The sequence below is a fragment of the Orussus abietinus genome, unplaced genomic scaffold (assembly GCF_000612105.2).
Source record: "Orussus abietinus isolate OABI.00-Male unplaced genomic scaffold, Oabi_2.0 scaffold44, whole genome shotgun sequence".
NCBI lineage: Eukaryota > Metazoa > Arthropoda > Insecta > Hymenoptera > Orussidae > Orussus > Orussus abietinus.
This window is the reverse complement of record NW_019394518.1, coordinates 365,565-379,688: the sequence shown is the minus strand read 5'-3', so window position 1 is coordinate 379,688 and position 14,124 is coordinate 365,565. Positions and strand designations below refer to the sequence as shown.

At 40.6% G+C, this 14,124-nt stretch overlaps 3 protein-coding genes across 12 annotated transcripts; 2 read left to right on the top strand and 1 right to left on the bottom strand.

Annotated features, from left to right (window-relative positions):
* Positions 1-702: 702 nt before the first annotated feature.
* On the top strand, positions 703-2,085 carry LOC105699143 (mediator of RNA polymerase II transcription subunit 18). The gene is made up of 3 exons (XM_012423916.2): positions 703-811; positions 960-1,191; positions 1,308-2,085. The coding sequence occupies exons 2-3, from the start codon at positions 986-988 to the stop codon at positions 1,756-1,758; spliced, it is 657 nt and encodes a 218-aa protein (XP_012279339.1). The 5' UTR covers positions 703-811; positions 960-985; the 3' UTR covers positions 1,759-2,085.
* A 635-nt stretch (positions 2,086-2,720) lies between these two features.
* On the top strand, positions 2,721-9,439 carry LOC105700637 (RNA-binding protein 1). 7 transcript variants are annotated; one of them, XM_012426684.2, is made up of 8 exons: positions 2,721-2,949; positions 3,760-3,973; positions 4,071-4,160; positions 4,759-4,806; positions 4,943-4,990; positions 5,860-6,510; positions 7,750-7,839; positions 8,815-9,439. In XM_012426684.2, exons 2-6 carry the CDS (start codon positions 3,765-3,767, stop codon positions 5,939-5,941), a joined length of 477 nt encoding a protein of 158 aa, XP_012282107.1. In that variant the 5' UTR covers positions 2,721-2,949; positions 3,760-3,764; the 3' UTR covers positions 5,942-6,510; positions 7,750-7,839; positions 8,815-9,439. The 7 variants fall into 7 exon arrangements, with proteins under 7 accessions (XP_012282107.1, XP_012282131.1, XP_023288363.1 ...); XM_012426708.2 differs by lacking the exon at positions 4,759-4,806; XM_012426675.2 differs by lacking the exon at positions 5,860-6,510 and having other exon boundaries at positions 2,726-2,949.
* Positions 9,363-13,577, bottom strand: LOC105700618 (SET and MYND domain-containing protein 4). 4 transcript variants are annotated; one of them, XM_012426649.2, is made up of 8 exons: positions 12,762-13,577; positions 11,892-12,420; positions 11,415-11,734; positions 11,106-11,317; positions 10,455-10,576; positions 10,184-10,393; positions 9,695-10,071; positions 9,363-9,619 (listed from the first exon to the last, which is right to left on the bottom strand). In XM_012426649.2, the coding sequence occupies exons 1-7, from the start codon at positions 13,069-13,071 to the stop codon at positions 9,744-9,746; spliced, it is 2,031 nt and encodes a 676-aa protein (XP_012282072.1). In that variant the 5' UTR covers positions 13,072-13,577; the 3' UTR covers positions 9,363-9,619; positions 9,695-9,743. The 4 variants fall into 4 exon arrangements, with proteins under 4 accessions (XP_012282072.1, XP_012282064.1, XP_023288362.1 ...); XM_012426641.2 differs by having other exon boundaries at positions 9,564-10,071; XM_023432594.1 differs by having other exon boundaries at positions 9,564-10,071; positions 11,892-12,471; positions 12,762-12,867.
* Between the last annotated feature and the right edge of the window lie 547 nt (positions 13,578-14,124).

The window sequence follows — 14,124 nt, the reverse complement described above, 5'->3', positions numbered from 1 at the left end:
AGCCGCCAACGGTCACTGGTAGATGGTACCGTTATCGCGAGTGCGCGAGCTCAATATCAGAAATTCGTTGCGCCGCCCTTGGGGGCAAAAAACAGTGAAAGCTAACGTACGAAACCAGAGGGCAGCACAGGATGTGATCGCACGATCCCTTCCGTGAGCAATCTCCCAACTCATCTCTGACGAAACCAGAGGGCAGGACAGGATGCGATCGCACGATCCTGCCCGTGAGCAATCTCCCAACTCATCTCTGTCTCTGTTCATCGTTGCCTTCCTCGCGGACCTACTACCCTCTCCGGCCGCGCGGCGTACTAGCGGCAGGAGCAGCGCGGAATTTGAATCGCCCAAGGGGCAGAATGGATTTCTCAAGAAAAATAAATGTGTATAAACATAAACAATTAATTCAAATTATTTAAGTATTATCGTGAAGCGTCTCTGATCCATGTATTCCTCGAATAAATGGACACCTGTGAATCATTGAATGAGCATGTAAATGAGCACCCGTAAATATAAGTAAGACTTTTCTTATCCGAGTTTTTTATAAACGCAAATCTGAGTAACTTTTATGAATTGAATTCATTCAAAATAGGTATCCAAAACGAAAAATACTATTTTCTATGTCGTATTTGAAATTAGAACAATAAACTATTTTGGATTTCCCGCCGCTATTACGCCGCGGGGTCGAAGAGGGCAGTAGGTCCGTGAGGAAGGCATCGATGAATTCCAGTGTACATATTTTCATATTCCTGAGGAATTAAGCTGGTTTTTTCGAAGTTATAACGATTTGTGTCTATTCTTTACATTGAAGTTGAAGGTTCTTTTACAAATAATTTCCCACATACTTATGTCTTAAGCAGAGTTTTTGTATTTTTATTTAGTACACCATATTACTTTAAACTTACAACTAAAATATGATTTTATTTAGGAATATTCTGTTTACAGTTTGATATATTTTGTTACAGTTTAATAAAATTATTGAAGGCTCGTCATGGCGACTCCAATCAGTACTGCAAAGGACAGTCTCGATGCAGCCAAGAAATCAAATATAATACCAAATCAGGAGTATTTGCTACAAGGCTCAGTTTTAGATAATGCCGTTGAAGTTTTGCTCCATAGGTTAAGAGGGTTATGTGACAATGTAGATAGTGGCCCTGAGACATTTCATGATCATGAAATGTGTTTCAGTATTAGAAGGTATGACGATATATTAATTGAAATTGTTGAAGTAATTAAAACATACTATAAGCTAACTACTTTGGTTTTATAGTAGTAAATTATTCAAAATATTCTAGGATTTTCACTTTTTTTAGGGGTCCTCCACCCGAACAACCTCTTCTATTAAGGGTTCGGAGAGCTCTAGACTATCAAGACATGCCTTGGCAACTACGCTACATTGGTCAACCTGAGTTAGGAGATAAATCTCGTCCTACACTAGTCAGAAGTAGCATAGACATAGCAACTAGTAATACTGTTGTTGAATTTCTGACAGAACTTGGATGCAGACTTGATTTTGAATACATTGTGCGTGGCTACATGTTTCGTAAAGGAAGAATGAAAGTTACTGTTTCAAAAATTTTCAAAATGGGTCAGGGTAAACCTCCAGAGAGTGTGGAGCCTATATCCCAAAGTTATCTGGTCGAGCTTAGCGTACTTGCACCTAGTGGACAAGATGCAATCGCTGAAGATATGAGGATATTTGCTGAACAACTTAGACCACTGGTGCAACTTGAAAAAATAGACTATAAACGATTAGTACACTGATTTTTTTTTTATATTATCAACTCTAATATAAGATCATGCATTAAAATAATTAATTGATCACCAACATGACTGGTATATGTGTGATAGTGAATAATACAAATTGGTATGTAAACCAATATTCTGCAATTAATACTTTATGCCCTACTACATGGGACACATTACTATACCTTATAAATAATGGAAGGTATTTTTAAAAAGTGATTTATAAAATAGTGACAATAAGTAACGATAACTAAGAAGTTTTTTTTTACGAAAACAAAGAATTTTAGACGAGTTTAATACATCCCGTTTGCATCGTTAATAAAGATAATTTGTTCGCATAGGAAATATATATTCAGTATATTTATTTCTTTCCGTCGAGTATATACACGTAATTGACGAACTGCATGAAATAATGGGATCTAGCCATCATTATTCAATTGTAACTACTTGAGTCAATCAAAAGTTTGACGTGTCGATTTCTTAGTTACTTTCTTTGAAGCGTATGATTTACCTTTCATTATTTGTTTAATATTTCGGTATACTTTTATAAATCTCATACCCACATTCCGTGATGAGAAAATTTAAGAATGCCATTCATTAAATTCTGTATATGAGCAAAGATGATATGAGTTTCGCGTGTGTGGTGTGTTGCTAATTTGACTAATATGATTAAAGATTAATTGATCTCGAATCGTGCGTTCCCGTATATATTTTCCTTACAAAAATTAAATTTTATCCTAACTTGATATTCTTCTTCTAAAATTTTATTTAAAAATTTCCCAACTACAGATATTTCTGACTCTTTTCTTGTCATAGAAATAAGTGTGAGGATGGGAAAACAAGATGGTGGCAACAGCGTTGCATGGATATTATGTTCACAGGTTCCAATTTAACCAAGGAGGGAGGTGAGGTAGCGAAGCTCTCCAGTAACTGTAGCTTTTTCACACGAGTGTATCTTTGTCATATTCACGGCCATAATAGAAACGAGAAGGATAGACTGGTCTCGCGGTAGGAAAAGTGGAGGTGTGCATCGGCAACGCCGCATTAATCGATCTTCGGTGCTACGATTGGCGCCTGTTAGAAAAGGAGGCCACGAACGAGAATCACCGCCATTTTGTAGCATTCTTGCGTGAGTGGCGTATCGGGGAGGACGTGTTGCCGCTGTTCCTACGAAACGCTCGTTATTAATAACAGATTTTTCGTCACAGTGTAAGTAAATTCTATTTCATAACGATACTGTAAAATCATTGTTTGTAAGAAGATAATGTAGGAGCTGAAATTCATCATAAAATCACCGAAAATTGCCCGAAGGTTCTATGGCGTCTGTTCGACGTGACTCCCAGCAACGCCCTTCTCTCCTTGGCCGTACCTGTGCATTCTCAAAAACAATTGGCTTCAAAAATGTTGTGGCATGATCGTGTTCATGTTTTTAATCCCGAAGAAATATGTTGAAGTCAGTGGAAGAATGATTTCGTTTCTGCTATCAAGTTATAGGGTGTAATCTTCCGATGCGACAATTTCTTTCCACCGCAAAATGGCCGACGGCTTGCCTTTTACTTTCGGTAAAATATTGACACTTCGCGGCCATTTCACATTTTTTTTCTTGATTAACTTTGTATGTCCTCTTCAGTACACGTATAGTACAAGGATGTGTTATAAGGAGTATGAAAATTTTCCTAAGATTTAATTACAACAGCTCTTATCGAAGACGAACGTGGCTGCCAGTATGCCAGGTTAATTTTTATTGCTGGAAAATGGTCTTTTTTTTTCTTAGATTGCCTTAAATACATTTGATTCTCCTGTATTACACTTGATAAACAATTTGCATTTCTATCCTTTTTTTATTGACTACGATTGTCAAGACTGACGTTTTAAGTATACAATATTGCATAAGAAATATTGTATAATTCATATTATAAAATTACACACTTATTTTACTGAAATATATAAAATTCTGTATTCGGTGTTATTGATCTTTGTATAATCTAATAAAATATAATGATTTATACTCTTACGCAGAAAAGATGTCACGTTACCGTGAGTGGGACATTGCTTGCAAGGTGTATGTTGGTAATCTGGGCAGCAGTGCTAGTAAACATGAGATCGAGAGTGCATTCAGTAAATATGGTCCATTGAGGAATGTGTGGGTCGCCAGAAATCCACCTGGATTTGCTTTTGTCGAATTTGAGGATCCTAGAGATGCCGAAGATGCAGTTAGAGGACTTGATGGAACGTCAGTATATTTGATTTTTTTTCTTATATATGAATCTAAATAGTTTTAATGGTTTGTCTTGAAAAAAGATGATCAAAATGTGTAATCAAAATTCCAGGCGCTGTTGTGGAACTAGAGTAAGAGTTGAGATGTCCTCTGGCAGGAGCCGTCGTGGCGGAGGTCGCAGACCAGGTTCAAGATACTCCAGGTAAGATATCTGTAAGAATGGATAGTTGGTATTTTACAGCACATTATAGCCAGCCTGGATGGCAAAGTGAGTCGGCAAGTAGGTATGCTGTGAGATAATGGCTCGGAGTGTTGGAAAAGGTGCACGGAAACCTCAGTGATATTTAATTCACCTCAAACGTAAAACATTTATTTTATTACTCATATGTAGAAGTGTTAATAGAATACTGCATTTCTTTTATATATATTTTTTTAATTCTTGAATTTGGCACTTAGGTTATTATCAGTATGTGCATTAATTGTAATCTCTGTCATGCAGATGACATTTTGAACAAAGCTGAAGGTACTTCAGATGTATTATGAAACTTTAAATTGGTTTTTAATTTTTTTTTGCAGTAACTTTGTGCATAATGAGTTCTGATGAAATAGCCAAAAAATAATTTAAACTGCGTTGCATGAAAACTGATAAGAGCAATTCTGAGATAAGACCATGCCACGGAGGCACGTGATAGTTACCACTTAGTTTACTCTTTAGTGCCCGCTCTACCGCCGTACCATTTCGCTATATTTAGAACGAAAAGAGATTCATGTATCATGTATCTATCTGAAAAAATTTATAGGTCCAGATCTCGCAGTCCCCCTAGGAAATCTCTGGGTCGTTACCTGAGGTAAGCCTTTCCTAGGCCCCTTTGAATTTTCAGGTGCGAGTAGAGAATCAAAGAAAAGAAAGAGAAAGAAAAACCGGCAGATCGGCAACACTAACAGCAGGAGAGACATACAACACGTTTTCTTAATTTTTTTTAGGTCCCGGTCAAGGAGTCCGAAGAGATCGCCCATCGACCGATATTCCAGGTAATTGATTTTTCTTTCCTAGTTTGAACAATTTTTCAGAGCCTTTGCCAAGCAGTACAGCTGATTTGCGTCTGTAAGTAGGTATCCGCAGAGTACCGCTTATATTGTGATCATTGCAATTTTAATCGCGATACCGAGGAAGGCATTGAGCCAATCAAAATAGAGTCAAAAAGACACAGAATTGTGTGTTATCCGCAATTATCGAGTTAAACGGTGGCAGAATCGCGTCGATGTCTTTTGAGCGGGAGCCAAAGGTAGCGCGATCGGAGTTCTTGACCTGTTGATGTAGTAACCGGAGAACTTGCAAAGATCACAATCGGTGTAATTCTTAGCAAGTGCTCTTGAGAAATGTGCGTAGAGATCGTAGTGTACACGGTGACGGCAAATGCGAAAGTACAGCATCGGTGTTCGGTGATTAACTCGGTGCTCGTTATCCGGAGTATGTGACGAATGCCTCGGCTTAACACGACGGGCTGAGTTATTCGGTTCGCATAGAACGTAGCACAAGCGTCGTTGTTACATACCGAGTTAGCTCGACGCGTGCTTTCTGTGGTTAAAAAAGCCTAGCCGGCAGGGTCGAGGGCACGACGACTGCGAAACAGAGCACCGGGACTGTACGGATGACGGGTCGACCGGAGCTCCCTCGCCGAGAGGGACGTTCCGCGTCGAGGCCTACTCTGGTCTTGGTCTCATACTCGTGAAAGTGGGCAGTAACCTCTAGAATCACTTAAAAGAGAAAAGGGCTCACGAGCGAAATCGGTAGAGGTCTCGACGGGCTCTCGAATACGAGATAGAGAGGGGGACCGTCCTAGAGTTAGTGGCCAGGAGTGTGGTTACGATGGTTACATTAGTAAAACTGACGTTTGCAGATTCTACCAGCGTCAGCTCCTAGCTCTGCTCGTCTCCCCGCCACTACTACTACTGCTACTACTACTACTACAGCCACCGTGAAAAAAAAAGTCTAGCAATCGAAAAACGAAAAAAAAAACCAATATTGCCTGCCTGCCCACTAACCTCCCAACCAGTCACCATCAGTCACCACCAGTCACCGGTAGGAGCCAAGTTGTCCGTCAGTCACGTCGGACCGAGACAGTCCGTTTTGCTGTCCGTCCGTCGGTTCGCCTCTTCCCCGAACAAATACGACTTCTTCGGCTACCACGACTCTTCTAGCGGCTAGGAGCATCGTGCACCCACCGAACCGCCAATGCGCGATACCAATACTCACGTCGAATTACTATGGCGCGTCCGTCCGTACGTGTCACCCCGTACGCCAGTACGTCAGTACGTCAGTACGTCACTCTGTGTGTCGCCGCCGTGTCAACCTCGCCGTGTCAACTACTCTACTACTGCTACTGCGCTCGTCCGCCATCACGTCTTGTTAGCCGTTAACTTAGCCGACCGGGGCGCCACTTCTCTGCGACCGAGCTATGCAAAATGATCACCTACACACCATCCCACCACCACCCAACCAAGTACCACCACCACCACCACCACCAACCACCACATGTCACAGTTCTCTGGTATTTCACCGATTTTCAACCGTCTTTTATTAGCTTTTCAGAGCCGGGCCAGTCCTCCGAATGGGTTGACGAAGTCGACGTGGATTCGTTACCGCTCTCTGGGGGATTCGACGGTTCAGTCCTCTTTGGGAGATTCTCCACGGTTGACCGGATTTTTTAAGATGTGGTCATGTCAATGGTCCAGGAACTTTACGAGACTGAGCTTTGGATGGTCTTTTGTGACTGTGATACTTTGTAATTGGACTTACCTAAATTGTTACCATTACCGATCGTTCGAAAAGAGGTGTACGGGGGAGAGGAGACTTTTGGAGATACCTCTAGGGTGCTGAACATTTTGAGAATACAAAAGGAGGGGGGTTGCTTAGAGGTCTTTGAGGGTCTTTATAGACAGGTTTAACAAATCTGATAAGGACTACACGAATTGAGAGCTCAAGGAGGATGTGTGTCTATAAAGGGAGAGCGGTAGCGAACCTTAGATAAGATATCAGCGATGGGAACCATTATTTTATCCTTCATCGTTTCTGTTAATTCAGTTTATGAATTCAAGGGTCAGTGTTCACGGGAAAAGCTGAGGTACGATTTAATTCCCAGAATGATGTGAAAAGTGATTGTTCCCTTCGTTGAGACAAGGATGAAATAAATGAGAGTTACTTTGTGAACTAGGATAGTATATCCTAGGGATTGCTTGAAAATCCATTTCAAGCACTCTCGACTCGACTTCGTCTGCCTAGAGAACTGGCGAATTACAATAACATTTACTTTAAGTCAAAAGACTCTTTTGATTTTTAACTACTAAATTAATCCACTTTTTTTTGTTGGTTGGTTTACCGTTATTGGTGAGATGTCATTTGTATTAATTATCTAATTATAATTGTGCCTAACTAGTTATTACATATGTATATCACCCTTTAGGCGAATAGGAATTAGTCAGTCCTAATTCGATTTCATTACCTTGTGATGATTTTTCAATACCCATTTGTGTGCGTAGCGGCTCCCTCGGAAGCAGCTCGTTCTCGGTTTTGTATTTTTTTTTTTTCTTTTCCATATTTCCTTCTCACGTCCCTCTGTAATTTTGAAACTGAAGACACGTTGATGATAATTGTCAAAAGTCCAGGTAATTAGAAAAGAGGGCTCATCCGAGAATTCCGAGCTGCGATAGAGCGATGCCGTACGAGACACGCGATTCTCTTCTTCCGTTCCCCAAGTCGAGACGTTACAACTCTTTTTCTGACTTTCTAGGTCGAGGTCTCGCAGCAGTCCCCGCCGAAGGTCTCTGTCCCGCAGCCGCAGCCGAGATCGCCGCTCGCGATCGGATTCCCGCGAAAGACGGTATTGAAATGCTTCTAGAAGTTAATGCGAAGACACACGACAGACTATCATCCGCCCACATTAGATGGTTTTTTTATAAAATATCTACGTGAAGGAAACAAAAAAAAAAGGAGGAAAGGGCCTACCTTACGACGCGCGTTAACTCGCACTTCGTGAAAAGCTTCTCCGTCGCTAAGCCATTCTGAGCCAAAAAAAAATGCCCTCGTCGCGGTTGTTCTATTATATTTTGACCCCTCGTACGGTCCTTCCCGATTAATTTCGCGATATACCCTGGATTTCGAAAAAGTTTCCGCAAAATAAGTATTGGCACTCGCTTCAAATGTTTAAGGAAACGCGACCTCATCCCACGTTCATTTGTCACCCTTTGCAATATGTATGTCGTAGCCAGATCGTAAAATCCGGCTTTTTGTAAAACGCGGCCAGATGGCCAAATCTCTGTTCAATTAACTCTTATTTTACAATCCGGCTAGTCATTTTATAAACGACATGCGACGCATTGTCGAATTCATTAAATTACTGTCTGTTTAATATTCCGACTAAATCGTTTCAGTCATCTTATAAGACATCTAGTCTCAGTTCTGTTTGAGAATTTACGTAATACTTGATTGATTACGTGAATAAAATGAAAAATGTGGTCCTAAACATTTCACCACTTTTTGGTAAAATGTGTTGGTTAAAACGTAATTTAAAAGATGACGAAAACGCCTAGTCGCTTTATAAAATGACTAGCCTAATTGTAAAATAAAGTTAAGTGAACGAAAACTTGATTACCGGGTTAGGTGTTTTACAAAAAAGCCGTATTTTACAATCTGGCTACGACGTGTATATGTAGATACGTATATTTGTTCTTTTCATAACATGTCGAGATATCTCGCGAGTTTTAGTATGACGGGATGTCCATTAATTACATAGCGACACACACCACGAGACAGAAACTCTCTACCACGAATCTAAGTGTGTTCTATTTAATTACAGTTAGGTGCTAAGAGTGCTCGAGAGAGAACAAAAAAAAGAGAGAGAGAGAGAGAGTGGACGGACAGTATAAAAGTGCCGGATGGAAGAAAATACGGAAAAGCTCTTTTTATTTGTATATAAATTGTGACTATACCATTTACCACGTACACGCACACCTTGCACCGCGTGTACACCTCTCTCGCATGTAATACTAAGGACGGACGAGGTAACTATACTTACGTGTCGGCATCAAGGGGCGAAGAAACGTCTCTCTCTCGATTGGGGATATGAAGAGCTACCGGCACGTAGCTTCGAGTCGCTCCTCTTGCACGCGTTCATTTTACACGTGGTAATGTGGAAAGAAATACACGACGTGACACGGTGACACGCAGCCTAACTGCGTGCACGCCTGGCCGATATAACATTGGACTACTCTGTTTAACAATCAGTTGTGCGGATTAGATACTCGATAATCAAATACACGATGCTGAGATTTCTTGATAAAAGGAACATAAAAGCGAGAGAGCCCCGCCGCGTCGCGGTGATTCAAGTGAAGAAACAACACACAATTGTTTTACGTTGTATTAATTATTTTGTACTCTTAACGAATCTAAGATTTAAAATAAAGCTGTAATCTACGACCTTTCTTGGTAGTCGAGTTTAATCGTACCTTTATACGTAATGTAATTCAAGATTTTTGTAGCTACGAGTGAGAGAGTAACGTTTTGAAGGACACGCGATACTTCGATGATTAGGGATAAGGCCGTAGAAACGTGCTATGGTATTGTAATGTAAATTCGGTACAAACGGTTTTTATCATATATGGCTGGAAAAAAAGAAAGTATTGCTGCGAAATACATTATCTCTTCTGGAGTTTAGGATTTATGCTTTGGAAATATACCTTAGGGTAAACGTTTCACTTTGGGATGCATGTCTATTCGGAATATTCATTATGGCTGTATCTGTGCCGTATTTCCGAGAGTTAGCAAGCACAGCCTGATCCCTTGTTGGCATACGTGATAATCTCTTATGGGTAGCGCCAAGTTTTCGTCGAAGAGCTTCAATATCTCCAAGTACGACTTCAGGGCACCCGTGTAATCACCGTTCTGGAGTTTCCTCGAAGCCACCCCGAACAAATGATCCGTATCTTGGAGAGCTTTCAACCCTCTCAGTAAATTCGTGCTCTTTCTGCACTTGGGACAATTGATCATGAACTCGTTGGAGTCGGTTTTCACGGGAAGAACGTTTCCGCAGGTTGGACCCGTGTCACATTTGAACCTGACAGCAAAGATGTTACCGATAAAACAGCCCTGATTATATCTTAATAATCGATATCGGCAGTGCAGCATGTCGCAAAGGTAGTCGCGACAAAGGTAACAAAACTTACTACCTTAAAATTCTTGGATCAAGTTCATCCAGAATAGGCCAATGATTGGCACATGCTTCGCAATTGCAGTCAAACCAATACTGTAGCCTCAGTTTTCTCTTTCTCTCAGACTCCGGCGTAGTGGTAAATATCGGTCCATAATTTTCGCACACTTCGTTCCCAGGATAAATAGTCTTCACAGCCCTCACGACCATCGTCGTCCCCGTGAAGTACCTATTACATGAAGTATAATTACTACGAGCCGCATCAATATTTCTTAAGCGGATCTAATTACCGAACGACTCCAGGATTACAGCTGTGGTTCAACAATGCCGTGGTAGGATATACTCCACCACCTATGAAGATGCTCTTCGCTCCTTCCAATGACTTGTCTTTGGGTCTAACCAGCTCCGATATCTGTGAAAAGAATGTTTTATTGTGGGTGAAACCAAGACAAAAACACCTAAACCAGGAATATAAAATATCCACTATGAGTTAATTAAAGGCTCTTGGCATTTAATTAGTATTTTTGAAAAATTCATTAATCAAATGATATAGTATCAAGGATTTGAAATCATTAATGATCCATTGATATAAAACACTTACAAAGTGTAAGTGGTTGTTCTCTATGTATTAATTAGTCTCCAGGTGAGAGACGCATGTTAGTTTATTATCTTGTCGACGTTTTGTCTAAGCTGCAGTGGGAATCAGGAGGCACTTATATAATTGTGTTTCTTTTTGCTAAAAGTGCTTTTTATATTTTATACAAACACACGGTTCTCACCAGGAAGTTCATTCATACGTGGGAGTAAGCGTTGCGTGTTGGTTACATTTTGATTGATGATGAGAACAACTTATGAAAGATCGTTTAAACAAGTCTCATGTACATCTCGGGTAACTTGGTTAAAATATACTTGATCTCAAGATAACAAGACCGAGAGGATACCTCGTGGGAATTGAATTGCAAAAGCTGCAGATTATGCTGCAGCAAGTCGGCAACGAAGAGTTCAGAGGCGGAAAGCTGTTGGCCCGGAGCATCCGGCGTTCTTTCATCTTCCGGGAAATATACGGATTTAGTTTTTAATAGTCTCAATAGCCAGGCAGCTATGTAAGCTCGGTGGAAGAGATCCTCCGAAGTCCTCTCGTCTTCGTGGGTAACTGAAAGTATTGCGTGTATCGCGAAAACACTTTAATTATATACACGTAACAACTAGGTTTGTCCATCTCAATTATACGGACAAATGAGTGAAATTACCTAAATTATGGAAAAACTCGTAATTAGTTCCAATGTAAGGTCGATCTCTCGATACCTCTTCGGGTTCCTTGGACCGTAATTTGTCTCTCAATTGCCACAGCTTCTGGAAAGGGTGTTTCACAATTGCCTTGAGAGCCAGTAGACAAGTCACGGAAGCATTAGACGACCAGAGTGCACCGAGTAAATCGCACTCAACTTTATGAGTTCCTGCATCCTTGTCCCTGCACTTTATACTGCAGTACGCAATGGAGCTGCACTTGTAGCAGGTAGCTGGTATTGGAGCTATTATTCTCGATACGCAGAAATGGCAGTGAGTGAGCCTGAAAAATGACAAAATAACTCACATCACATATTCACTTTATTTTCAATTTCAAATGCTATCCTTATTTCATTGCGATGATGTATAAGTTAAATGGCGAAGACCTGACCTTTAAATTGATATTAATTAAAATAGGATCATAAAAAAAACCAACGTACCTGTACTCTGCCAACAAAGACGCGCAAAAGGGCCGTTCAGTGATTAATACTTCTCCAGGTTCAATTTTCCTGGTGGCGATCCCATGTCTTCCTATAGCGTCTCCAGCGTCCTTTATTTCTATGGCGATGCTGCATGGAGGGTACAAAGGGTTGTGCTCCTTAATCCGAGGCAATTTATTTTCGCTTTCAGGACAGGCTTCCAGTGGATCCTTAAAATCTGCCCCGCCACTCAGTTGACGGCTTTTTTCCATTACGGCGAGCATCATCCGCGCGTCGGATTCAATTTTCTGTTTCCGGTCCAGGGGAATTTTCGCGTCGTCGAGGGCCTTCAGGGTCCTTTTAAAGGCCTCCACGGCCTTGGCGTGTCTTTTCAAGGCTAGCAAACACCTGGCCCGCCTCTCTTCTAACTTGTACATCATGTCTTTGGGGTAGTTGTGACTTATCGCCTCCTCGATGTCGGTAAGAGCGAAATCGTGTTTCTCCAAATGGTGGAGGGCGGCCGAGCGGTTTGCCAAGATCACGCCCAAATCTATAATTATCGGGCGCTTTTCATTAATTTCTTCTCAAAGCCGAAGGAAATCTACATACAGAACACTTTCTGTACTATTGAGATGTTTCTTAGTAATAAATATAGCTCTATTAAGGTGTTTTGAAAGTGCTGGGAGTTTTCGTTTGTGAAACTTTTCTCCGAACATGGTATACCGAATCGTTTGAAATTTTACCACGTAAATATGGAGGCCCCAAGGAAGGTCTCGACACTCATATATATATTTCAATTTGTCATTTGCATGTCGCATTAAAATTTTGTAGGAATGAAAAGTCCAAAGGGGTCGAAATTAAATAAAGAAAAATGATTCATGTCGGATTTACCTCCTTTCGGTGCGTAGAGAGCAGCATTCGAGTAAAGTTCCAGAGCTTTGGAATAATCCCCGCGACCGAAAAACTTGTTGCCCGTCTCCTTGAGCTTTAACATCTTATCGGGGTCCTTTTTGCCGACACTCGCTGCTTCTAAAGGAAGACGATAGGTTTCGGGGTAAGAAAGGATGAAGGCCACCCTTTCGCCTCCATTTTCCAGGCTCGAGAATTTCCTGAAATCAGCGTGATCGATGGATCCCCTCACGGCGAGTAAATTGGTCCGGAAGTAATTCCCGATCTCTGTATCGGGATCTTCTTCCAACATTTTAATGTTTACGGATGAGAATTAACCCAGGAAAATTAGAGGCCGAGAACTTTACGCATTAGGAAGGGAAACGGACACGTCGACGACTTTCAACGGTCGACGAACCTAAACTGTGGGCGGCTTCTCGGTTTCTCCTAGTACAACTCGAGTCGAACTATTTTTGTGCATCTATTTCCGCCATTCTAGATGCACCGGTAGGTGCAGTTTTCCCCAACTTTGATTAGGGGCCTAGTGCGACGAAAGAATGGAAAAATTTGTCAAGGATTCGATTCTTTGCTTCGAAACTTATTAATGGACGTATCGATTTTAGGCAGAAATCATTTTTGGCATGCTAACATTCTTTAGTTATTTTAAAGTGATTAGTTGTTTTGGAGGCTTATTAATTTTATGTATGTTTTTTCTTAAATTCCCTTAGAAAATCTTCGATATAGACTAAAAGAACCTGGCGTCCGGAGAAGGTAAACTCCAAAAAATCCAGAACCCTTAAAATGAATCTATACTTGTGCTTTATACGAGTTTATAGCGTGTCTTAATTTCAATATTTCTTACCTTTCCTTTAATGAAATTTAATTATTATATTTAGTATACTTTTGCACTGAAGAAACATTTATCTTTGGAGCGAATATGAAAGACGGCCTGTTACCGCAAGATGGCGCCGTCGTTTATTTGCATCAAAAGCATCTCTGAGTGATTATATTTTAAAGATACAGAGGAAGAACGTTTTATCGGTAAATTCAAAATGGTGGAAATCAAGATGTTACCGTTAGAATACACATTACTACTTCTATGTCTGAATGTTTTTAACGAAATACCAATTTACGTCCTTGAAAATAGCAAATGAAATGACCTTCTATGTATTTTAGGCAACTGCAGTTGTCTATAAATTGCACAAGTGTAATTTAGATCATTCTTTCTCTGCGGTCTTCACTTAACAGGTGCATGCCCGAATTAAACATAAAGATGTATTCTTCAGTCCAGGTGAATGAACCTTTAGAGCTTTTAAGATCTTTCTTAAGAAAGAGCCTGGTCTAAATGACACAATCCGAATGTCTA